This window comes from Urocampus carinirostris, chromosome 7 (assembly GCF_059441175.1).
Source record: "Urocampus carinirostris isolate Australia breed hairy pipefish chromosome 7, RoL_Ucar_1.0, whole genome shotgun sequence".
NCBI lineage: Eukaryota > Metazoa > Chordata > Actinopteri > Syngnathiformes > Syngnathidae > Urocampus > Urocampus carinirostris.
In genome coordinates this window covers 34213221-34239176 of record NC_142355.1, presented here as the reverse complement: position 1 = coordinate 34239176, position 25956 = coordinate 34213221, and the positions used below count along the sequence as shown (strand labels likewise).

The 25956-nt window shown below is 40.7% G+C and overlaps 1 protein-coding gene across 1 annotated transcript; it reads left to right on the top strand.

Moving 5' to 3' along the window:
* Positions 1-618: 618 nt before the first annotated feature.
* LOC148363119 (uncharacterized) lies at positions 619-25287 on the top strand. Its single transcript, XM_088340663.1, has 11 exons — positions 619-785; positions 12795-12943; positions 13015-13203; positions 15246-15307; positions 19437-19490; positions 19575-19673; positions 20708-20843; positions 21087-21205; positions 23308-23403; positions 23534-23644; positions 24803-25287. The coding sequence occupies exons 1-11, from the start codon at positions 778-780 to the stop codon at positions 24866-24868; spliced, it is 1089 nt and encodes a 362-aa protein (XP_088196789.1). The 5' UTR covers positions 619-777; the 3' UTR covers positions 24869-25287.
* The last annotated feature ends 669 nt before the right edge of the window (positions 25288-25956 follow it).

The following is a 25956-nucleotide window of genomic DNA, read 5'->3' as shown; positions in this document are numbered from 1 at the left end:
ATCATCTTGTAGCCTTGGGCACCCTTATATACTCCCACGATTTTTTAAGGTCCCCTGAGAGTTGCTTGCCATGGTGTGCCATATTGGGAGTTTCAGTGAGCAGGTATTTTGGAGGGAAAATCACAAGCAGTGTTTTGTCTGGACCTATAGGGGTGCAATTGGGGTGTATTTAATTTTGTTTCCAGGGGTTTAATTATTGATAGCTTCATTTTGAGTTTTTTTAAGGGGAAAATAAATGTACTCTGCTATATAAGCTTAAACGTTTTTTTCAGTGTTGTTCTGTTAAACATTGTAATAAAATCTCTGCAGAAATGTGAGGGGTGTACTCACTTTGGTGACATGCTGTATGTCATATGCGTATAGAGCCACAAAACGAAACATTTTTATGAGGCCTTGGAAAAATGGCAAAACTTGGCTGGCACCCACACTTCCCCTGTTAGAGAAACGTTTGGCAATGAATGAGTTAATCATTTAAAAACAAAAAGACCTTTGCATGTGTTTCAGTGAAAAGGAAGGCGTCGCTTCATCGATGAAGAGCAGGCCCCCGGGTTACGTAACGTTCGCTTACCACAAGGCCATCTCGTGTTACGGGTTGCAACCCTCCTAGAGGGGAGACACACCCCAAACACACAAATACCTGCTATATACATGAACCGGGTGGGCGTGGCCTGGCTCCGCAGTACTGGAAGGGCGACTCATGAGCAACAGCAACAACCCGAATCTTCCTTTTCTACTTTTTCCTTCCTCCTGTCGTCGTAACTCAGCACCAAAGGCAACATGAGCAGGTAAGAGCCCCGTTGACCTTCAAGGTCAAGCCAAGGTGACATTTCTTACGTGCACGTTCACTTCCTGGTATTGGAGTTTGTTGCTTTTTTGGAGTTGGATGGTGGAAATATGATAGTAACTTCTGCTTTTGTTTCCGTTGCGAGTACTTGGAACACTCGTACTTGTTGAGTACCAGCGGGACAAATTTGCTTGACAAGGTTAGTTAGTCGTACCCATGTGAGTGGAAAGTTGCCACCACAAAACAGCGCGTGATGGACACGCCTGGGAGAATGTTGCATGTTTATAAACATGAGAAGGACAGGGGGGTTTGCAAAGCCGACACAAAAACAAAGCAAATGTCATGAAAAGGAAGAAATTCCTTTTTCACATCCTCGTGATATTGTTTTTATTTGGAGGTGGTGAATGAGTAATTTGAGTTCAACCTGAATGATAAATGATTAAGTCAAGTCAAGTCCTGTTTATTTCTGACACCCTTAATCACAAGGACTCTCAAAGGGTTGTACAGACTACATACTATTAATACACCATCCCCTGATCTAAAACCTACATGAGGGCAAGGAAAAACTCAAAAACATGTCAAATTAAGTCAAGTCCTGTTTATTTGTGACACCCTTAATCACAAGAAGTCTCAAAAATCTGCATAGACCACAGACTATTGCAAAGTACAAACTATTATGCCACCATCTTCTGATCTAAAACATAAAGGAGATTAAGGAAAAACTAAAAAACATGACAAATTGAGGCTCCTTGTGATTAAGGGTGTCACGAATATATAGGAATTGAATTGATCCTCAAAGGGCTGCACAGACCACAGACTGTTGCAAACTACGGACTTTTGTGCCACTATCCCCTGATCTAAAACCTACATGAGGGCAAGGAAAAACTCAAAACCTCAACATGAGGAAAATGAGGAAATCTTGAGAAGGGACCACACATGAAGTATCCTCCTTCCAGGATGACCAGGCTGCAATGGATAATAATAAAAAAATAACATAAAATTAAAAAATTAAAACTAAAATAAAAAGGATGACGAGGTCGCAATGGATGTAGCATTAACAAACAATACACAGATATTGTCAGTGCAAAATGTTCCCACTCTCTTTAATATTACTGTATTTAATTTTTTTCATGAAACTTGTGAAAATTTGTTTATCCATCCATCCATCCATTATTTGCACCACTTCGTGTATTTGTTTTTTGTCCTTTTAAAATGTATTATTATTCCAATTTGATTTTATCTATTAATTATTTATAATTATTTAAATTATATCTATTTTCTATCATTTTTATATCTGTTTTCTTATTTTAATTTTAATTTTTCTTTGTGAATATATTCATTAATGTATTCTTTTTTTATTATTTTTCTTACTTTTAATTTTTTTTTAGTTTTTTATTGTTTGTTTGGTTATTTATTTATTTATTTTATTTATATTTTTACCAACTTTATATTTTTTACCATTTACTGTAAAAATGTAACTGCAATTAAAAATACAAATTAGAAAAAAAAATACGGTTAAATGAAAACATTAAATCACAAAATTAATGGAAATGAAAATAAAAATCCAAAACGACTAAAAAAGAAAATCGTTGGATTTTTTTTGTAATATCGTTTTATTTTTAATTTTGGATATTGTTTGATTATCATTTAATCCTCTTTTCAATTTATTTATATATTCTTTTAAAATTATTTTTAAATGAATTTATTTAATTTATTTATGTATCTATATTTATTTTGTTATCTTTTATTATCTACAAATTTCATAGTCTCATGCTTTTTACCGCAACAACGGAAAAATTATTTGGACATTAAAAAAATTGCTGTAAAAATTAGACATTTCAATTATAAAATTACTGGGAAGAGAATCCCAAACTTGATTCTTTGTTGCATTAGCATCATTTTAATGTGACTGTTATTTACACCATTTAAATAAAGTTTTAGTGTTTTCGTTTTTAATTTGGACTTCAAATTGTTTCATTTTTTTGGTTTATATATAATATATTATTATTATATATATATATTTATTCATTATTTTGAATTGTATTCGTTCATATGTCATCTTGTATTCATTTTCTGATTTATCTTAAATTAAAATATATTTTTTAGAATTTATTTATCAATTTATTCATGTATTTTTGAAGACTGTAAATGCAACGGAAAACAAAATGGGAGAAAAACTGCAGTTGAAAAATAAAATAAAATAAAAAGTACATGATACTTGAAGAAAATATCAAAAAGCAAACACTTCCAAAACTTGACATTAAAATGTACTTTCAAGTATTTATATAAGTACATTGAGTTGATTGATAAATTGAGCAATTGGTAAAACACTCATTCATCAGAATTAGCATTGTTAGTAAAACTAGCGTTTTGCATTATTTTGCATTAAACGAATAATAATTGAATAGTAAGAGTAAAATCACGTTTTTCCTGTTCTTACCTTCAAAATAAAGTAGTTTTAAATCACAAAATGATCCCACCTAGTACTTCTTTACTTCTTTTGGACGTTTTTTGTACAGCTGATTTTGGCCTAAATCTGGTCTGGTCATTGATTTAGTCCAAATCAGGGGTGTCAAACTCATTTTAACTCGGGGGGCCAACCGATAGAACAAACATTCTGTCGGGGACTGGACTAGTAGATTAGCGAGAAGGAAAAAAGAGACCCCGCGACCCTACTGAGGATAAGCAGTCCAGATAATGGAATGGATGAAAAAAAGAGAAAGAAATAAGAAAAAGAGAGGGGGGAAAGGAGGGAGGGTGGGACAGAGAAAGGAAGAAAGAGAGAGAATGTGAGAAACAAAAGAGATAAAAAGAGAAATAGTAAGAGAGGGGGAAAGAACGAGAGAGAAAGATTAATCCAAAGAGAAATAGAAAGAGAGGAAGAGAGGAGAGAAAAGAAGAGAAGGTGAGAAGGGGGAAGCAAGAGAGAAAAAGAGAAAAGAGAAAAAAGGAAAAGAAGGAAGAGAGAGCGAAAGAAGGTAAAACGACACAGAGAGAAAGAGAAAAAGAGAAGCAAAGACAGAAAGGGAGAAAGAGAGCGGGAGTTAAAGAACGTGAGAAACAGTGAGAGAGGGGGGAGCGAAAGACAGAGAAAGAAAGAAATCTAAAGAGAAATAAAAGAGAGAAAGTGAGAAGGAAAGAACGGTAGAGAAAGATATAAGGGGAAAGCAAGAGTGAGAGAGGAAGAGAAGAAAAGGAGGAAGGGAATAAAGGAAGAGAGAGCAAAAGAAGGTAAAAAGACACAGAGAGAAAGAGACAAAGAGGAACAGAGAAAGAGAGACCGAGAGAGTGAAAAAAGAGAGAGAGAGAGAGAGAGAGAAATACAAGTACAGCGTCTTTGTGAGAGGCACCTGCAGCTCGTTTTTCTCTTGCGCTATTCTGCGCGTTGTCTCGCGGGCCGGATTCAATCCCTTAGCAGGCCTGTTCCGGCCCGCGGGCCAGCTGTTAGACACCCCTGTTTTAAACCATACACTTTTGGATGGAACGTTGGAGTCTCTTTAACGCCTTTCGAACCAGTCTTTCAAATAACATGGAGTGTCTTGTGTTTGCTCATCAAATGTAGACCAAATTGAGTCAGAAGACAGTCTGCTTTTGTTTACTCTATCTCAAGTGATAAGAAGCAAATCTTTTTCTTTTATTGATGTTTACTATGTTTTGTGTACTGTTACCCGATGCTAAATCTATTGCACCCTGGTCATCTTGAACGGGGGATTACCACTTGTGAGGCCCCGTTTCTAATCTCCCTTGTGCTAAGGAGTTTTTCCTTGCCTGCATGTTGGTTTGAGATCAGGGGATGGTGTCATTGTAACCTGTGCCGACATCTTCTGATTAAGGGCTTCACACTAGACAATGGGAACAAAAACCAGAGCCAAGAACACTGTGACCTATGAATTTTCCATCCATCCATCCATCCATCCATTATCTGCACCATTTATCCTCAGTAGGGTCGCGGGGTTGCTGGAGCCCATCCCGACTGGTTCGGGCAGTGGCAGTTTTTTTACTGAATGAAAGTTTTTTTTGGACATCTAGGAGGCACTAAATTATATAAAGGTATTATATACTATATTTTGGTCCAGAGCCTTCACTCTAAAAATGCTGGTCTACTAGTGATCCCAAGAGCCAAGAAGAAATCCGCAGGTTCGAGAGCGTTCTCCATTCGGGCCCCTGTGCTGTGGAATGCTCTTCCCCCTGAGATTTGATCTGCAACATCAGTGGAAATGTTTAAATCTAAGCTTAAAACACACTTCGATTCCATAGCATATGAATAACCCGTATTTTATGTTGACAATAGTGTCATGAATACCGATGGGAATCACCTGTGCCCGCTCATTTGATTGGCCTCCTGTCCCTATTTAAATCCAGTCCTGTCAATCCTCTGTTGTCGGTCCGTCTGCAAACCTCTGTTTATACAAGGCAAGCCTTTTTCAACCCTGACTCCCACCTGTCCCGTTTTTGCTCCTGTTTGTCTTCGGCTACGACCTGTTTTGAGCCCGACCACATCTGCTCTCCCGTCCTGGCTTACGACTCGTTTCCTACCCCGACCACGCTTTGCTCTCCCATTCCCGGCGACCAACCAGTTTTTCCGTCCTTGACACCGCCATCGCTCACTACGGACGATCAACTTCCGTATTCGGATCACAATCCGAGTGCGAGAGCGACTTGCTTCCCGCGTCCAGCGAATACTGGATCGTGGCTGCAGCCCTTCCTCTTTCTTTAAATAAAATTATGAGAAAACGTTACGCGATTGGGTCCACCCTGTGTGCTGGTCGTGACAAATAGCTGTGTATTATTTGTTATTCCAACATCTATTGCAGCCTGGTCATCCTGGAAGGGGGATTACTTCATGTGCGGTCCCGTCTCAAGATTTCTCTATGAGGCTTTTGAGTTTTTCCTTGCCCTGTTGTTGGTTCTAGATCAGGGAATGGTGTTCTAATAGTCTGTAGTCTGCAGGGTTGGGTAGGGTCACTTTAACTGGATGACTTTCAATTACTTTTGGATTACTCCAATACCAAATATGCTAATAAATGACAAAATAAACTAAATATGAATAAAATTATGACTCACAACACGTGGTAAGCTTTCTCTCCTGGCTTTCATCTCTCTGATCTCTGGCAAAACTAACATAAAATGCGACAGAAACAAAATGAAAATAAATCCAAACAGCTTGCCAACATCATTTTTGCCCTTCCATGTATTCCGTTACTCCCCAAGCCTGCACAAAATTTAGTCATTTTATTCATATTTAGTTTCTTTTGTCTTTATTAGCATATTTTGTATTGGAGTAATCCAAAAGTAATTGAAAGTAATCCAGTTAAAGTAACCCTTCCCAACCCTGGTAGTCTGTGCAGCCCTTTGAGACTCCTTGTGATTAAGGGCCAAACAAATCAACATGACTTGACTAAATATTACAAACTGTCCCTTTCAAAATGAAGTATTTTAAACGTCCTGAAAAGAAGTTTTAGGGTGGGATAACTTTGTGGTTTCAAAATACTATATAGTTTTAGATTTTTTTCACTTTTCCAAAAAAGACAAAAAAATATTTGGATTAAATGATATAGCATCATTTAAATCTTGACTTACGTAAGATATTGCATAAGTGGCCACTGGGACTATCGACATGCCAGAATATTTGTGTCGAGTGAAACAAACCCTCCCCCCCAAAAACCTATCATGCTGCTGCAGGCTCATATTACATACATGTGTGCTTTCGCTATGTTCAAGACTCCACTTGAACTCAATTACCCCGAAAGAAAACAGTTTTACTCACTCTATTCAGTGCAATCAATGACAAATCAATGTAAAGCAACTACCAGTAAACCCAAAAACTGAAAAGTCAGCAAAACCGAAGCGGAACAAAATGTATCCAAGATCCCGGTTTTCGCCAACTTTCGCCGCATTCCGCATCTGGATTCGATTGCGAACGTTACAAAAAGTGACGGGAATACCACAAAAAGACGACGGAGGAGTCGCCTTGAAGGGTTTCACCCACTTTTGTTGGTTATTAGCACTCTTCTGCTGTTTTTAAATTCTTATCTCGCCAGTGTTATTATTAGAACGGGACCCAAAGAACTGGAATTTGTCAAGTATGTGAAAGCGGGGAGGCAGGAAAACGTTTTACGAGCTCGCCGAGAGGATCGAGAATGTTTTTGTCCAACGTTGAGTGAAGGAAAATATAGGGGAAGTGGGCCAAAGGCCAGTCGATAGAAAACTTAACTTTATGTTGACTTCAGACCAAAAACCCTGGGATATGACATAAATCAGTTCTAATATGGGGACAGCAAAGTGAAATTGCCACACGCTTTAATATCCTATTTATTTTGCATGCAATTGAGCCAGGGTTGTATATTTCCTGAAAATCATGGACTTCATTTCCATTGTTTATCTTATTTTTTTCCTTCTCCCTCTAGCATCACCGCAGTGAATTTCCCCACAGGGATCAATAAAGTATTTATCTATGTCAGGACCATAACGGAAACAGGACCCAATTGCGTTACGTTTCTCACAAGTTTTAATGAAGGGAAGATGAAGGACTGCGCCCACGATCCGGTGTTCGCTGGGCGTGGGAAGCAAGTCGCTCTCGCAATCGGATTGTAATCCGAACACGGAAGGGGATCTTCTGTAGCGAGCGATGGCTGTGTCAGGGACAAAAAAACGGGTCGGTAGCCGGGACTGGGAGAGCAAGGCGTGGTCGGGGTCAGAAATGAGTCGTGAGCCAGAAAGGGAGAGTAAACTTAGTCGGGGACACAAAGAGGACGTGAGCCGGGACGGGAGAGCAGACAAACGGGTCGTAGCCGGAGACAGATGGGAGCAAAAACGGGACAGGTGGGAGTCAGGGTCCAAAAAGGCTTGCCTAGTATACACTAATGTTCGCAGGCGGACTGACAACAAAGGAGAGACAAGACTGGGTTACTGATGAGTAACATCAGTCTGTCTGTCTGTCTTTCTGTCTGTCTGTCTGTCTGTCTGTCTGTCTGTCTATCTATCTATCTATCTATCTATCTATCTATCTATCTATCTATCTATCTATCTATCTATCTATCTATCTATCTATCTATCTATCTATCTATCTATCTATCTATCTATCTATCTATCTATCTATCTATCTATCTATCTATCTATCTATCTATCTATCTATCTATCTATCTATCTATCTATCTATCTATCTAACCCCAGGACCCATAGTGAATAAATACGGTACAACAATACAATATTCGATCACTGAAGTTGTTACAAAGTATTCCAGATGCTGAAAAAAAGGAAAGCCATTGTGGGAAGGAGTTCAGCTAATAGCATGTCAGTACTATCATGCTGCGGTGCCGCAAACCAATAGCAGACCAGCATTTTGTATGACGTTGACCAATAGCAGAAAGACATCCTAGAGTTGTAACTCTTTATAGTCACGAAGACCTTGAAGTTTTACTTTTTTGTGTATATTAGTTTGTTGTAAATATCGTATAGAGCGGGAAATGCCTTAAAGAGGGGGTCTACTGTATACTGTATTTACTGTATTTTGTCTGTTTTTGTCCGCCAGAAATACCCACACACTGCCTGCCGACAGGTCAAGTTCAAAAAGTGTTCACGAAATAAGTGTGAGCATCTAATTTTACTTTGTTTGGAAGCTATTTTTGCTCTTTTAGCACCTAAAAATTGCAGTTAGCGGCGAGCAATATCCTGTAGCTAAGTGCCTAACATATGTGGCTAAAGAAAGAAACTGTGGAAAAAGGTCAAAGATGCAAGCTTTAGTCACATGTGGAAACTCACTATAATAGCGGAAGCGAGCGTTGAGCCATTGGCTGCAGCCAAGTGCATAATATGAGTGGCTAGAGAAGGAAAGAGTGGAAAAAAGTCACAGATTATAGGCTTTAATTACACTAAGCAGCTAATAAAATAGAGGCGATCAGACTCTATAGTTCTTGTACTCGGATTGCGATCCGAACACAGAAGTGGATCTTCCCTGGTTGTTAGCCGAGACTGGGAGAGCAAGGCGTGGTCAGTGTCGGAAACAAGTCGTAAGCCAGAACGGGAGAGTAGACGTAGTCGGGAACAAAAATGAGTCGTAAGCCAGGACGGGAGAGAAAACTTGGTCAGGGTCAAAACAGGTCGTAGTCGGAGACTAACGGGAGCAAAAACGGGACAGGCGGGAGTCAGGGTCGAAAAAGGCTTGCTTTGTATAAATAGAAGTTCGCAGACGGACTGACAACAGGGGATTGACAGGACTAGGCCAGGAACAGGGAGTCAATCAGAGTCCGAGGCAGTTAGCGCCAAATGAGCGGGCACAGGTGATTCACATCGGTAATCATGACACATACTCAGTGATACATTTTAATAATCTAACAGTATCAAGTAATGAGACTGCTTATCTTTTTCTAATTTCCGCGATGCTTTAAGCTGCACTCCACCAAAGTCCAGTTAAAAATTAAGAAAAATATATATAAAATGAGAAAAAGGGAATTTTCTTATACAAACAAAATAATAATTGTAAAATATAATTTTCCACAAATTTCTGATTCACGAACCAGTGGCTGTACGGTCGATGTATGATAGCCATATTGTTTTGGAGTCAGGAAAAAATTCTGATGTCTGCTTCAAATCATCTGTCCTCTCCCTTGTGACTGCAAGATAAAGAGGACTTTGTGTCCACATGCACGCGATGCATCAAATACACGATGTTCTGCCAGCATTTCCTCTCTGGCTTGAATTTTTAGCTTTACTGAACAAAAGAATGTGCTGTAAAACCGCCAATGAGCATAGTGTTCCTTCAGACGTGGATCTCATTATGGCCAACTTTCTTTAAAGTTACAGTGCATAAGCTTAGAATGTGGCTGAAGCATGTACATTTGAAGATCTACTTCAGACGCCTCCGATTCATGAAATTCAGGAACTTGATTACGAATTTTCTTCGTGAGCAAGGAAGAATTTCAGCCAGTAACAGAGCATGAAAGTAGGTGTTAATCCCCACCAGTGACAACAAAAGAAAAATTGAACTGGATACACCCGGAGCAGCTGGAAAGATCCAATACCTGGAGTTGGCCAGACCCCGTGTAAGGGCCCGGTCACACAGCCTTTCACGGGCGTATCGCGGCTGAATCACGGCCAGAAATTTCTGCCCATGATGCAGACGCTGTTGGACGCTTTGAGATCGCGATACAGACGAGATACAGCCGAGATACAGCCGTGCTTTACACGCGGCAAGAAATTCACACGCGGTTGGCCGTGCGAAAAAGTTTTGCGCTGCTCAAAACTTTAGACCACGGGTAACCGCGGGCGGCACACGTGGTACACACGAGGTAATGACGCGGTACAGACGCGGAACGACGTGCTACGGCCGCGGCCAGGGCGCGGTTACACGCGGGTAGGACGCGGAATTTTAGCGGGCAATCGCGGGTGGAGCACAGTCATAGCACGTTTGTTCTGCGCCTGTATCGCGGTGTTATTACGTGAAATTAGCGTGTTACGCGTGTGACGGTCAAACGCCTTTCTCCGCAAATATACAGCGCGATTTGCCGAGCACACGTCAGTTGTGCTCGAGACGTCAAGGGGTGAACATGGATCCCGTCACCGTAGTGACCTCGTCTTAATCCATTTTTATTTCTTGACATTTCTTTTCATTTCATAACAAGATAATAAAATCAAAATGAAAAACTATTACAATAATAACATATTGGCTTCTTCGGTGCCGTAGCTTGAAATCTTGATCTTCACGGGACTGTGTCTTGAGCGGTTATGATTTCTACAGCCCGGCTCGGCAGCTTTTGTACCCGTGGTCCACACGCGGAAAGGACGTGGAACTGACGCGATGAGGAAGCGGAACAGTCGCCGGCGTCTGTTTTGCGGGCACAGCGGGTTAGCCAATTTTGCGCATTTTCTACCGCGGGCAACCAGGGGCAAAAAAAAAAAATCGCAAAATTTTACCCCTGATACAGACGCAAACGGCTGTGTGACCGGGCCCTAAGTGGCTAAGTATAGACAATAGCAAAGCAGGATTAGTTCGCTTGCGTAAGCAGCTGTGATGAGCAAGTGACAAAGCAAACTTAATTTTCCCGAAGCAGCTAAAAATAGCAGATAGCTGCAAGCAATATCCTGTAGCTAAGTGCCTAGCATGTGTGGCTGGAGAAGGAAACTGTGGATGCAAGATTTATTTACATGTGGGAACTGACTATAATAATAGTAGCTAGCGTTGACCCATGGGCTGCAGCCAAGTGCATAATTCAAGTGGCTAAAGAAAGAAAGAGTGGAAAAAAGTCACAGATGTAGGCTTTATATACACTAAGCAGCTGACAATAAAATAATGGCGATCCATAGCCTGCAGCTAAGTGTGTCTAGATAAGGAAATAGTGAAACAGTTAAAGAGGCAAGCTTTTTTTACACGGTGCTGCTAGCAATAACAAAATCGATGAGCCATGGGCTGCAACCAAGTGCGTCACATAAATGATTAGAGAGGGAAACAGAAGAAAGAGTCAGAGATGCAAGCTTCATCTACACAAAGCAGCTGACAATAAAAATAGCTGCTATTCATAGCCTGCAGTCAAGGGGCTAACCCTAGTGGCTAGAGGAGCAAACAGTGGAAAAAAGTTGAAGCTGTCTGAATTACTGAAGTTAGTGACGTTCCCTTGCGTGAACAACTGTTGAAGGCAAGTGTCATTCAATGAAGAATTAAGCTTTATTTAAACAGAGCAGCTAACAACACCAGTTAGCAATGAGCCATAGTTTGAAGCCAAGTGGCCAACATGAGTGGCTGGAGAAAGAAATAAAGGGGTAAAAAGTGGGAAATGCCTGAATTTTGGGACACTGCAATGTTCACTTGCATGAACACCTTTGGAAGGCGAGTGACACTGAAGGACAAAGCCAGTAAAAGAATGTGAGAGCAAATTTCAGGACCCTGAATCACAGAACCCAGCGACACAAGTGGCCAAAGAAGGAATCAGTGGAATAAAAGTAGAAGATGCATGAATCACAGAACACTGCAACTTTTGCTTGCATGGCCAGCTGTGTAAGGCGAGTGACACTGAAAGCAGAAGCAGTTAACAATAATAATGGTGGCTAGCTGAAAGCTATACCCTGCAGCTAAGTGGCTAGAGAAGGAAACTATAGTATAAAAGGGCATAGCTGACTAGCACCAGGATGTCTAAACCTACAAGTCTTTAAAAACATAATGTTTAAGAGGCAGTACGTTTGTTATGCACGTTATATGAATCTGTAGAGCAGGGGTCGGGAACCTTTTTGATCCAAAGAGCCATAAAAGCAAAAAATGTTTTAAAAAGAAATTGAGCGAGCCACATCATATATTTTCAGACAAAATTTAAAAAAAACTGCCAAACACGCTCTTTAGACAAAAGCTAATTCTTCAGCACATTTTATTTCACCGTGTGTCATTTGATGATTAAATGTATGAAATGATAATAATGCCAAATCCTGTGTCCCAAATCAATGTAAATATGCCATTTACAATTTGTCTTACACCTTGAGTTAAGAGTGTCGAGGCATTTTTTTTCCATGAAATGTGTCCTTAATAACGGTTTCAAAACCATGTGCATGCAAAGTGCTTTTGTAAAAATGTCACAAATCACTGCAAACGATAAGCATATCGTCATATTCACTTTTGGTGTAGACTGCACTGAGCGAGAGAGAGAGAGAGAAGGAAGTGCCTTGCGTTGTGTGCAAGGATCCGCCCACCTGTACTGCTCACCCAATCAAAGTCCTTTGCCAGCGTTTTTATTTATCAGTTTAAATGGTTTCTTATCGAACTTCTGCATTAAGTTGCTTCGGCTTTATATGGACCAAAATCGGGATGAAATCACTTGACTTTGGAACGCCACAGAGAGATGTGCAATAGTTATATTTGATTTCGGAGCCATATGTTCTCATGAAAAGAGCCATATATGGCTCCCGAGCCATAGGTTCCCTACCCCTGTTGTCGAGCTTTATTTCAATGACGTATTTTGAATCCACTTGGGGTCGCTATATAACACACACTGTCTCCTTGAAAATCTGTGGTTGAACTTGTGTCCAGGTGTTTGATCCAACAGCACGAGGTGCAAAGTTTCATCGAGAGATGCATGACGGCGGTGGGCACCAAGCAACATCATGCCCAGAGCCTGGCGCAGGTCCTGGTGGAGGGCGACCACCGGGGGCACTACAGCCACGGACTCAACAGGATGGGTGAGCACACCCTCTGGTTTTGCCCTCACCTGTGGGCAGGAAGAGCCCGGTTTTGACGATTTTTCTAACAGATATGTACGTGAAGGACATCCAGTCGGGAATTTGCTCCAAAGACGGCGAGCCGGTAATGGATAAGGAGAGTCCGGCCACGGCCCTGGTGGACGGCAAGAACCTTCTGGGACCCGTGGTGGGAAACTTCTGCATGAATTTGGCCATCAAGAAGGCCAAGGAAGTTGGCATCGGATGGGTGGTGGCGCACGGTGAGTCGAATGTTCATCTTTTGGTGGGTTTATTGCAGGGATGGTCAAACTACGGCTTGTGAGCCACATGCGGCCCATCGGGCCTTTTAATCCGGTCCAACTTATTTATTAAAGAAAAGTATATTGAAACAAGGCAAAATTGCGTTCTTGGATAGCTATGAAATCATCCTACGGACTGAAGCGTGAGTCTCTTTCTTATACCGTTTCATAAATTTTTGATTGGTGGATGGAATAAAACACGTGCACGTAAGCGCATTCTGATTGGTTTAGGTAGGAATCACAAATTTAAATGCAGTGTGGAATGTTGGTCGCTAGATGGCGTGCGAGTATAATAAATGATACATCAAAGCAGTTTATTGTTTGCACATAGATAGGATTTTTGGGAAAATTACCAGTGGCATCCATATTGTAGAGACAAAGTTCCTTTGGCTTGGGAAGCTCATGCTCCTGTCCTTAGGTTGTAGGAGTTAACCGAATGGAGTTCTGTGCACCTGTTTTATAACAGACAGGGAGCCCACTAGTGGTCTACAGGTTGTAGAGGCAAAGTTCCTTTGGCTTGGGAAACCTACTCTCCTGACCCTTAAGGCTTTTGCGGAATCGTAAAATCACACACTTATTAAGCATTATAGAAATTTAATGTAAAAGTATATATTGGATAGAATATGGTATAAAAGGCACATTAAGACCATAATTTCCCTTGCAAATTTTTACCTCTGTCATAAAGTTAATACTACGTGGCCCGCCAGTAAAATTGACCCCAGTTGAAAACATAATTGCACTAATAAAAATCACCATGTTCACCAGATGATGGCTACTTTGGCAGCCTTGCCCTTGGCTTTCTGTCAGAATTTTAACCCACGCCATTTCTGACGGTAAATGAAAAAAGGAGCGTTGACTGTGAGGGCCCCCTCTTCCAGGACAAGTGGAAATTGGAGTAATATATTCCCTGCAATCCAAAACAACAAGAGACTGTGGCTGATTTCAAAGATTATAGTATAAAGAGGCATCACCAGATGAAACATCCTGACTACAAAAGGCCAAGTTTTATTAAAGGAAAGAGGAAGGGCTGCGCCCACGATCTGGTATTCGCTAGGCGCGGGAAGCAAGTCGCTCTCGTATCAGGGGCGGAAAACTGGTCGGTAGCTGGGACTTGGTAGCAAGACGTGGTCGGGGTTGGAATCGAGTCGTAAGTCGGGACGGGAGAGCAGATGGGGTCGGGACCAAAACGGGTCGTAGCCAGAGACAAACGGGGATATCAGGAACGGGCAGGTGGGAAAACGGGTACAAAAACGGGACAGGCGGAAGTCAGGGTCAAACGGCTTGGCTTGTATCAACAGTGTTTCGCAGACGGACTGACAACAGGGGACAGACAGGACTGGGTTCAAATAGTAACAGGGAGCCAATCAGATAGCCCGCAGCGGCTGGCGCCAAATGAGCGGGCGCAGGTGTTTCCAATCGGTAATCATGACAATCTAATCCCCGGTGTTCCCATCAGTCAAATAGCTAGAAAAATGTTTTTTTTTACCTATAAAAATAATTCAAAGTTTGACGCTAGTATGTTATTTGTGAAATAATTGAACAGTCGAAAAATATCACTGACCATGAGATGGGGATCGAACCCATGACGCGGCAGTGAGAGCGCCAAACCCTAACCACTTAACTAAAATATTTAGCCTTTTCTTTCTCCTAGTTTGATATTATCCACCGTTCTTTCTATAACTATCCTGACCCGAATCTGTCACAACAGTTTTTAACGTGTAAAAGTTATTCTATATTATACTGAATGACATTGTCGGCCATTTTTTGTCTTCTCATTTTAACATAATTTTCTCTAAAGTTTCAAATGAAGTATTTTCATGTGATCATGTGGTTTTGGCATTGGTGGGGACATTGGCATTTTTAAGATGATATTGCTGGATATTGGTGGGGGCGTGCCCACTCTGTCCATGCCGAAACTACGCCTGTGATACACTATAATCCAATGTTGTGTTGATTTTGACTTTAAAAAAAAAGAAATGCAATAAATGTGCTGTTTCTGCTAGGCTCCAACCACTACGGCATCGCCGGCTACTACGCCATGCAAGCTCTGAAGGCCGGCATGATCGTAAGTCTAAAAACCTGCAACTAGTCCGTCCTGTTCTGTTCCATTCTAATCCATTCTATTCTATTCTGTACTATACCGTTCTGTTTTGTTATATTCTTTTCTTTTCTATTCTTCTCTATTCTATTCTATTCTATTCTATTCTGTTCTGTTCTGTTCTGTTCTGTTCTGTTCTGTTCTGTTCTGTTCTGTTCTGTTCTGTTCTATTTTATTCTATTCTATTCTATTCTGTACTATACTGTTCTGATTTGTTCTATTCTTTTTTGTTCTTTTCTTTTCTATTCTATTCCGTCCCGTTATTTTCTATTCTATTCTATTCTATTATTTTCTATTCTATTCTATTCTATTCTATTCTATTCATCTGTTCTATTCTATTCTGTTCTGTTATTTTCTATTATTTTCTATTCTCGTCTGTTGTATTCTATTCTATTCTATTATTTTCTATTCTATTCTTATTCTATACTATTACATTCATCTGTTCTATTCTATTCTGTTCTGTTATTTTCTATTCTATTCTATTCTATTCTATTCATCTGTTCTATTCTATTCTGTTCTGTTATTTTCTATTATTTTCTATTCTCGTCTGTTGTATTCTATTCTATTCTATTATTTTCTATTGTATTCTATTCTATTCTATTCCTCTGTTCTGTTCTATTGTATTGTATTCTATTCTGTTTGGTTCTATTCAAGTCAAGTCAAGTCATTTTTATTTGTATAGCCCTAAATCACGTAGAGTCTCAAAGGGCTTCACAGATTGTTACACTATATTACACAAACTATTTTCAACCGACAAGAGGAGTAGGTTATTCGTATGCAATGGAGTAGAAGTGAGTTTTAAGTTTAGATTTAAACATTTCCACTGAGGTTGCAGATCGAATCTCAGGGGGAAGAGCATTCCACAGCACCGGTGCCCGGATGGAGAACGCTCTCGAACCAGCAGAAGACTTCTTTGCTCTCGGGATCATCAGAAGACCAGCACTCTCAGATCGTAGGCTTCGGCCCGGGACATAGTGGCAGATCAGATCTGAAAGATAAGAGGGAGCAAGTCCATGTATGATTTTGTACAATACTAAGAGAACTTTGAAGTCACATCTTTGGCTAACTGGGAGCCAATGCAGGTTAGCCAAAATCGGTGTTATGTGATCGTACTTTTTTGTCCTGGTTAAGAGCCTCGCTGCGGCATTTTGTACTAGCTGAAGAGACTTGATTCTGGACTTCGGGAGACCGGAGAGTAGTGCATTGCAGTAATCGAGACGGGAGGTAACAAATGCATGAATTATTGTTTCCGCATCAGACTGAGACAGTATTGAACGGATTTTAGCAATGTTGCGAAGATGGAAGAAGGCAGTTCTAGTAATTTGTTTTACATGCATCTCAAAGGATAGTTCAGGGTCAAATATGACACCTAAATTTTTAACTGAGTCACTCTGTGTGATGTGACATTTGTCAATGTTCACAGCAGTTTTTGAGAATAAGTCCGGGCATTTAGAAGGACCAATGACTAACATTTCAGTCTTTTCAGAGTTAAGACGCAAGAAGTTGAGTGACATCCACTCTTTTATCTCAGTGAGACAGGCCTCCAAATTTCCACAGTTTAGTGTGGAAGATTCCTCCAACGGAAGATATAGTTGAGTGTCGTCTGCATAGCAATGGAAGCTGATATTGTACTTGCGAATAATATCACCTAACGGAAGCATGTAAATGTTGAAAAGTAGGGGGCCGAGCACTGAACCCTGCGGAACACCGCAGGTAACATTAAAGGGCTCAGATGTCGTTTCACCATATTTAACACAGTGTGTCCTATCTGAGAGGTAGGATTTGAACCACGAGAGGACAGCTCCTGAGAGACCAATCCATTTTTCCAACCGTTCTAGTAGGATATTGTGGCGCACTGTGTCAAAAGCAGCACTAAGATCCAGCAGCAGCAAAAGTGATGAAGCGCCAGAATCCATTGACATTAGGAGATCATTTGTTACCTTGATCAGAGCTGTCTCAGTAGAGTGGTTAGCCCTGAATCCTGATTGCATGGATTCAAAAAGGTTATTCTCCGATATGAAAGCATTCAGCTGCTGTGCCACTACTCTTTCGAGTACTTTAGAGAGGAAAGGTAGGTTTGACACAGGTCTGTAATTACTTAATATTTCTGGATCAAGGTTGGGTCGTTTCAGTGTGGGTTTAATAACGGCGGACTTAAAAGCTGCTGGAACTACACCTGAGGAGAGTGATATATTTATAATATTTAGAACTGAAGGCCCAAGGACGCTAAAAAGACTTTTAATAAGTGAACCTGGGAGCGGGTCGAACTGGCAAGTTGTCGGTTTGGCCGCATTCACCACTTGTTTGAGATCATCAAGTGACAGTTCACTAAAACCGGCCATTTTCCCAGGGCAGCCACCCTGTCGTGCATCTGTAAATTTCAGTCCTTTAATACGTGTGGTACTAACAATATCTTTTGCAATTTCTTCCTGTATGCATTGAATCTTCTTAGTGAAGAAGACCATTAAGTCCTGAGCAGAGTGTGTCGAACTGTCTGCGATAGGCTGTTGCCTTGTAAGCGATGCTACAGTGTCAAAAAGGGCTTTGGGGTTGTTCTTTTGAGACGCAATCACCTTCGAAAGGTAGGCCGATTTTGCAGAGGCAAGGGCCGCTTTATACTTTAACAAGCTGTCACACCAGGTTTGATGGAAAACCTCAAGCTTGGTAGCGCGCCATTTTCTCTCCCATTTCCTGCATTCTTTTTTAAGGGTTCTAGTTTCATCAGTAAACCAAGGTGTGCGTCTTTTAGGACGTGATTTTAGTTTTATGGGCGCTATTGAATCCAGCAGACTAGTCAGGGTGGTATTGAACTCATTCATGAGTGAGTCAATCGAGCCATTGTATTTAGGAAAGGACGCAACTGCTCCAGGAAGGAGTTCAAAGAGCTCAGAAACTGTGCCAGTGCTTATATTGCGTCCGCTAAATCCCTCAGCTTTATTAACTCTACATTTAGTTAGCACCTCAAATGTCACTAAATAATGATCAGAGATAACATTAGTACACGGTAGCACCATAATGTTTGAGGTTAAAACTCCTCGAGTCAGAATCAAGTCTAGCGTGTTCCCATTTTTATGGGTTGGCAAGTCAACCAGTTGAGTAAAACCAAATGCATCAATTAGAGAACTAAACGCAATAGTAAGTGAACTGTGTGGGGAGTTCATATGAATGTTAAAGTCTCCCATAATTATAATTTTGTCTGCATAGGTTACTAGTTCAGACAAAAGTTCAGCAAATTCGTCTAAGAAAGTTGTGTATGGCCCAGGTGCACGATAGATAGTTATTACATCAATTGACAATTGAGGGGACCGCATCACAAGAGCCTCAAACGTTTTGTAATTATTAGAGGTACGTGTATTAAATTTGAGCGATTTTTCAGAGATTAGCGCAACACCACCACCCCTTTTCAGTGTGCGTGCTATATGACTACTCTCGTAGTCTGGGGGAGAGGCATAATTTAGCGCTAAGTGCTCATCCGGGCGTAACCACGTTTCACAAAGACCCATACAGTTAAGTTTATAATCACGAATAATGTTATCAACAAGTAAAGCTTTTGGAGCAAGCGATCTAATATTTAACAGACCAAATTTCAGCTTTGCTGAATCATTTGACTTAGCTGAACTCTTTGTAGTCTTTGTCGAGATCTTCAAAAGCTCCCGGCGTTGTGGCCGCTCGTGAGCGCTGAGTTCAAAGCGTCGGTTGTCCGGCGAGGAATGAATGGTGGAATTAGTTACATCCTCGCGCGGTGTACGTGTCCCACCAAAGATCCACATTCACGCTGGACTGGATGATGAGGTTTTTATTATTACAGTTTCTGCAAATGGATGAGTCACAACATTCTATTATATCCTGTTCTATTCTATTCTATTCTAATCTATTCTATTCTGTTCTATTTCGTTCTATTCTATTCTTATTTGTTCTATTCTATCCTGTTTTGTTCTGTTTTATACTGTTCTGTGTTATACTATTCTGTTCTATTCTATCCTGTTTTGTTCTGTTTTATACTGTTCTGTGTTATACTATTCTGTTCTATTCTATTCTATTCTATTCTATGCTTTGCTTGCTTTATCGAAACTCATGGTCCACAACCCCAACACAGGGGATGTCTTTCACCAACACGTCTCCTTTGGTAGTCCCCACACGTGGAAAGGAGGTAAGCCACGATACTCAAATCATCCTTACATACTTACAGTCATTTTCTCAATAAATGTATATACTGTTTTTATGTTTGTTCAAGTGCACCTTGGGCACCAACCCAATTAGTGTCGCAGCCCCATCCAAAAATGGAGATAGCTTCGTCCTGGACATGGCGACGTCCGCCGTCGCCCTGGGGAAAGTGAGTACACAAGTTGGAGACGCAAAGCCAGGAAACGCCATTCCACATTGTTTCTATTGCCACATAACCGATGCTGTTAAAATAGAACAATGCCAATAAAGTTTGGGACAGTTGCAGATAAAAACTAATGGTTATACATTGTATTTAGTTTTCCTCTCAGAATTTACGCAGAATTTACTTTTTTACTGTCTAAAACGTATTTATACCTCTATTTGATCGATCATATACTGTACCTATTAAGCATATTTCTTTTTTTTTCTTACTTTATTTTTCCCTTTTTGTTTTTGCTTTGTTCCATACACTTTATCGCAGTGGTCTTCCAGCATCACATTGTGTCAGGAAACAGAACAGGATCAGGACCCAAATGGGTGAAGTTTTTCACACAAGCTTTTATTGTACGGGAAATGGGGAGTCATGCACATTAGGCAGCGGTCTGGCGTGGAAAGACAGGACGCCAGAGACCGACAAGATCGATACCAATTGCTCGAGCAGATATCGGACAGATGAGGTTGATACCGGACAGGACTGGACGGACAGGATTGAAATTAAAACAGGATATCGAAATTAAACAGGACAAACTAGACCGGAACGAAAACTGGAGAGAATGATAAACAGGACAAAATAAGACGGGAACGAAACTGGAAACCGATATTAAAAAGGACAAAATAAATGGGAACAATACCGGACAGGAAATACTAACAGCAAACAGGACCGAGTCAGAACCCAAGTCTTGCGGGGCAGAGGTTCATTGATGGGCTGACAAAGGAAGAGTGAGAGCGCTGAGCTCAACTAGACGGAAAGCCAATATGTCAACGAGATGCAGCTGGCGCCACAAGGGCAGGGCCAATTGGGCGCCATGGCAATCGTGACAATAATGTGCTTTTTTATCAATACAAAAAGTATTAAAATATGACACAATAGTTCAATTTAAGCTTCGGGAACTAAAACAATGACGGTGGTCCTAATTCACCGCACTCCTGCACGTGTATGTGTCCGCCATAAAATCCATTCATCATTTTTATGAATCTTTACAGGTAGAGCTGCACGATCGCCGTGGCGACAGCATCCCAGAGGGCTGGGGCTGCGACGCAAACGGAAAGATCACTGCTAACCCCAAGCAAGTTCTCAACGGGGGAGGTTTGGTCCCCATCGGTGGCAGCGAGGCCACAGGTAAACCTTATACGTGTGTAGGGACGGCGATCCGAAAAGCAATCCCTGGTCTGACTCAGAGTCAGTGTTTCAAAGCCGTGTTTTCTCAGAGTTTCAAATCAGTTCGAATAAATATATAGAAATAAAAAAGTGGTGTAATATGCTTATTAATATGCAGTTGAATCCGACTTTACTTGTGTTTACCTGAGGAAGTGTTAAACCAGTGTGCGTCAAATTCAGCTGTACTATTGTGTTGTTTTTCAGGAGGGTACAAAGGTTACGGACTGGGAATGATGGTAGAAGTCTTCTGCGGTATCCTGGCCGGTGCTAAATACAGTAAACACATCCGCACATGGAAAGTGACCGACAGGGTTGCGGACTTGGTAAGTTGAAAAACATTTAAAAAAATGAATTTTCATTTTATTACGTTAAATGTCAGTGTGTATTACATAGTGACCCCTAGTGGTGTAAAAATAATTAATTTATTTAATTGATACACTTTTGCATCAGATTATCATGTACTATTTCATATAACTGACTCATATTATTAAACAAATTATAATTGTATACACAACTTGAAGTAACTGGCGTGTTAGGCCACCATTTTATCACTACAGAACGACCATTTTACTAACTTAGCTTACCCAATGGTGCTTTTAGCACTTAACAGCAATATTCCATCCACAGCTTCATGAAGTTTTTGCCCAGTGTTTCTTTCTGTAGCCACTCGGCTGCAGGTTCTGGCCCGTCACTACCCGCTACTGTTATTGTTAGCAGACTTTGTTCTTCAGGGTCACTCGCCTTCCGCAGCTCGTCATGAACGTGTTCTGTGATTCTTACAAATGTAACTTTCATCCACTGTTTCATTCTCCAGTCAGCCATGCAAGCAACATGGCCTCAGGCTATGGCTCCCCGCTAGCTGCTATTGTTTACTGCTTCTGCTATGTCCTTCAGTGTGACTTGCTTTCCGCGTCTGGTCATGCTAGCAAACGTTGCTGTTTTCTGTGATTCGGGGTCCAACCCTTGTCATCTTTGACCTTTTTTTCCCCACTGTTTCCTTCTCTAGCCACTCATGCAACTTGACAGCAGGTTATGGCTCTCCTTCAGCCACACTTGCAATTTTTGTACAAAAATTTTACTAGCTTCTCCTGCTTTCTGTGAAAGTTGGCCACTTTACACCAGCTCTGACCAATTCCAGCTATTCGCTCTTTTAAGCCACTCTGGGTGTATCCAGTTCAGTATTTTGTTAACGCTAGCCGAGATTATTATAGTACATGCTTTTGTGTCCTATTACACTAGGGGTGTCAAACTTATTTTAGCTCGGGGGCCACACAATAGAACCAACATTCTCTTGGGGGCCGGAGTAGTAGATTAGGGAAAAAGAAAAAAATGATAAGGGTAAGAGAAGGAGAGAGAAAGAGAGAGAGAGAGAGAGAGAGAGAGAGAGAGTTAGAGAGAGAGAGAGAGAAAGAGAGAGAGAGAGAGAGAGAGAGAGAGAGAGAGAGAGAGAGAGAGAGAGAGAGAGAGAGAGAGAGAGAGAAGAACTATAGAAGTGGAAAGCAAGAGAGAGACAAAGAGTGAAAAGGAAAAGTAAAGGAAAAAAGGAAGAGAGCAGAAGTAGATAAAATGACACAGAGAGAAAGAGACAAAGAGGAACAAAGAAAGAGAAAAAGAGACAGGGAGAGTTAAAGAGACAGAGGGATAGAGATTAACTAAAAAGGGGAGGAAGAAAAAGAAAGACAAATACAAATGAAGCATTTGTGAGAGGCACCTGGCTTTGGCAACATCGAGTAGATATAGTTCAACCTGCAGCTCGTTTTTCTCTTGCGCTTCTCTGAGCGATGTTGAGCGCAGGACGGGACAGACAGAATTGATAACAAAACAGGATATCGAAATTAAACAGGACCAACTAGACAGGAACGAAACTGGAAACCGATATTAAATAGGACAAAATAAATGCGAACAATACTGGACAGGAAATACCAACGGGAAACAGGATCGAGTCAAAGGAATGAGTGAGAGCACTGAGCTTAAATAGACGGAAAGCCAATCCGTCAATGGGATGCATCTCGCGCCACACGGGCGGGGCCAATTGGGCGCCAATTGCAATTGTGACATACGTAAGTTTCGAATAAAATATGTGCAAAGTATGGCCTTAATCTAATTAGAGCAGTTTTGGATTATCTGGCAGAAGGTAGGGGAGTATGAGGGTTGGGCATGGGGAGAGTTTACGGTCCTGACTGCCTGATGGAAGAAACTGTCCTTTAGCCTGCTGGTTCTGGCTTATAGAGACTGCATTTTCCCCCTGACGGCAGCAGAATGGCGGCATAAACAGTATACTTAAGTTTTCAGTTTACTAGGGTAGCACTATGTAAAGGTTAAGCAAATTCAACCTAGGCTGTGTTGCTTTAACCCAGTGACTGTGTTTACTCTCGATATTAGGTCATCGATTTTTTGGAATCTTGACCAAAGTTGCTTTCGACAGGGTCAATGTTTCGTGGCGATCAACCCCGAGAACTTCGCTCCCGGGTTCACCGACCGCATGGCGGACCTCCTGGCCATCCAGAGAGGACTGGACCCAGTGAGTTTTGCACCAAGTCCTATGAGATTTTCACTCAATTAAACACAGATCGAATCATAGTTTTGAATCTCTACATTTCAAATGCAACAGATATAAGTGAGCTTCAGAATCGCTATCGTCATGTTTGCAGGCCGATCCGGACCATCCCGTCCTGGCCGCTGGAGATCCCGAGAGGGCCAACATCGAAAAGTGTGCCAAGATGGGCGGCATCCCCTATCACATCAACGTCGTCAACTACATGGTAGGAGTCCCATGCCAAAGTGAACATGTTTTGTTATGGATCAGGGTTCAGGGAGCTACTTTTTTGTTAGTGATAAATGCAAGAGGGTTGCATGAGTATGCATTTCTAAGATACAAATTATCCGGCTCTTACTATGTTATGATTGTGTTATTACCAGGTTGTAACGATTAGAAGACAGTCCACTACTGAAACATCTGCCATCATTAGGGGAATTAGTAATTAAATAGTATATAATAAAACAAAAAGCAAAGTATTCCTTACATGAATATCTATCTATCTATCTATCTATCTATCTATCTATCTATCTATCTATCTATCTATCTATCTATCTATCTATCTATCTATCTATCTATCTATCTATCTATCTATCTATCTATCTATCCATCCATCCAATTCTGGCTATTATTACTGGAATGCCCATACAGTACTACTTTATTTTGACAAAGTCTGTCCTACATAGCGGGAAAATGCAAATACACAGTGAAAAAAAGTAAAAATGTTATCTTTAATTTGATAACATGACTACAATATTTTAGAGATTAGATTTTGTGTTGATTTTGTAAAGCAAATCGGTTTTTAAAGAATAATACTGTACATATAAAATAAGAAATATCTCGACTGTATTTCATCTATATTCAAATATCGCTTCAAACACGTGAAAATCGTTCAAGACGTTTTTAATTGGCAGCGTTGACCCCTGCTGGGTGAAAGGGGTAACTGCATAATTTCTCATGAAAATATAAATTCATTCACTTTTATATTTCTTGTAAACTCTTTTTCACTTTTTTTTAGCAATTATTCTTGGAAGTAAATTATTACTATTACATTTTTTGTAGTGTTTTGTCACGTTTTAATTCATTTTGTATTCATTAATTTATTTATTTATTTATAGGTTTGTTGGTTTTCCCCGATTTTAGTGTGCGTTTTTGTGTGTTTGACGTTCCAGGATGTTGGGTGGGGAGAATGAGTGGGATTTTTCTTATTGTTCGTTTGATTTGATATATAATACATTGTTTTCTTCTCATTAATATCTAAAATGCACTTCAATTCCATTTAGTTTGTGGTCCGTTGTATTTAAATCAGAGTGTCTTGGTGGTTTCTGAAATGATGGTTTTTGTATTAATCTTTTAAATCTGTATTTTTTTCTACTTTTTCTAGAATGAATGTGCCAAGAAAGTGGGTGTGAGTCCTCTCCTGCCTTGTGACAAAATCATTCCGGAGTGAAATTGCCAATTTATCTACCGAGCGTAGCATATTTCAATACAGCGACCAAACAAAAAGAAATAAAATCATCTTTCTGCCTCTAAAGATGAAAATCCTCAACAAAGGACTGCATGTAACGATGTTTGCATTATATTTAGCATGTTTTACTGTTACTTCTACCACGAATTGTGCATCTTTCTTTAATGATTTGGGAAATTTAGATGAATGTGGTCACTTGAAAACTCAGGAAATTGTATCAGAAAGTGCCTGAATGATAATGAATCATATGAAAGAACGTTGTTTTTATGAAATGAAGAAATTACTTTTTTTGTGTACTGTAAGTACAAAAATAGTGTTCTGTAAAGCCTCTCCCTGCTCATTGTTGCCAAAAAGATACCAAGTGCCTTTTTCTTTTAAATAAAATGATATTAAACAGCAAATGGTCGTCTTTATGTTCGCTTCCAAATGCACTTTGACCTTTCCAGGTGATCTAAATGGAATAAAAACCTTTGAAAGCATGTCTGACTCAGTGTTTTCTCCTCTTTATAGTGTGTAATGCATAAGGAATAAATTGTGAATAGTAAAATGAGTTTTTATAGAAAATGATATGCAGCACGGCAGCGCAGTGGTTAGCGCATGTGCGGCACAGTTCAAGTAATGGGAACCTCCTGCGTGGGTTCAAATCCAGCTCCGGACTTCCTGTGCAGAGTTTGTATGTTCTTCCCGTGCTTAGGGCCCGGTCACACGGCCGTTTGCGTCTGTATCGAGGCTGAATCACGCCCAGAAATTTCTGCCTGTGAAGCGGACGCTGTTGGACGCTTTGAGATCGCCATACAGACGAGATACAGCAGTGCTTTACTCGCGGTTGGAAATTCACACGTGTCTGTAATTGGTTTGCGTTACAGTATCCTTTGGCTGAATTACCTCCCACAATGCCTTTCTGCCTTTTCATTCAAAACTTTACACATGAGGAAATGACGCGGAACGACGTGCTCTGGCCGCGGCCAGGGCGTGGTTACACGTGGGTAGGACGCGAAATTTCAGCGGGTAATCATGGGTGGAGCACGGTCATAGCATGTTCTGCGCCTGTATCGCGGTGTTATTACATG

What these genes read in the sequence shown, in the direction of transcription:
- LOC148363119 (XM_088340663.1), top strand. An exon ending in CGGATGGGTGGTGGCGCACG is followed by an intron (nt 13,204 to 15,245) that starts GTGAGTCGAATG and finishes TGTTTCTGCTAG; the next exon opens with GCTCCAACCACTACGGCATC. An exon ending in TCAACGTCGTCAACTACATG is followed by an intron (nt 23,645 to 24,802) that starts GTAGGAGTCCCA and finishes TACTTTTTCTAG; the next exon opens with AATGAATGTGCCAAGAAAGT.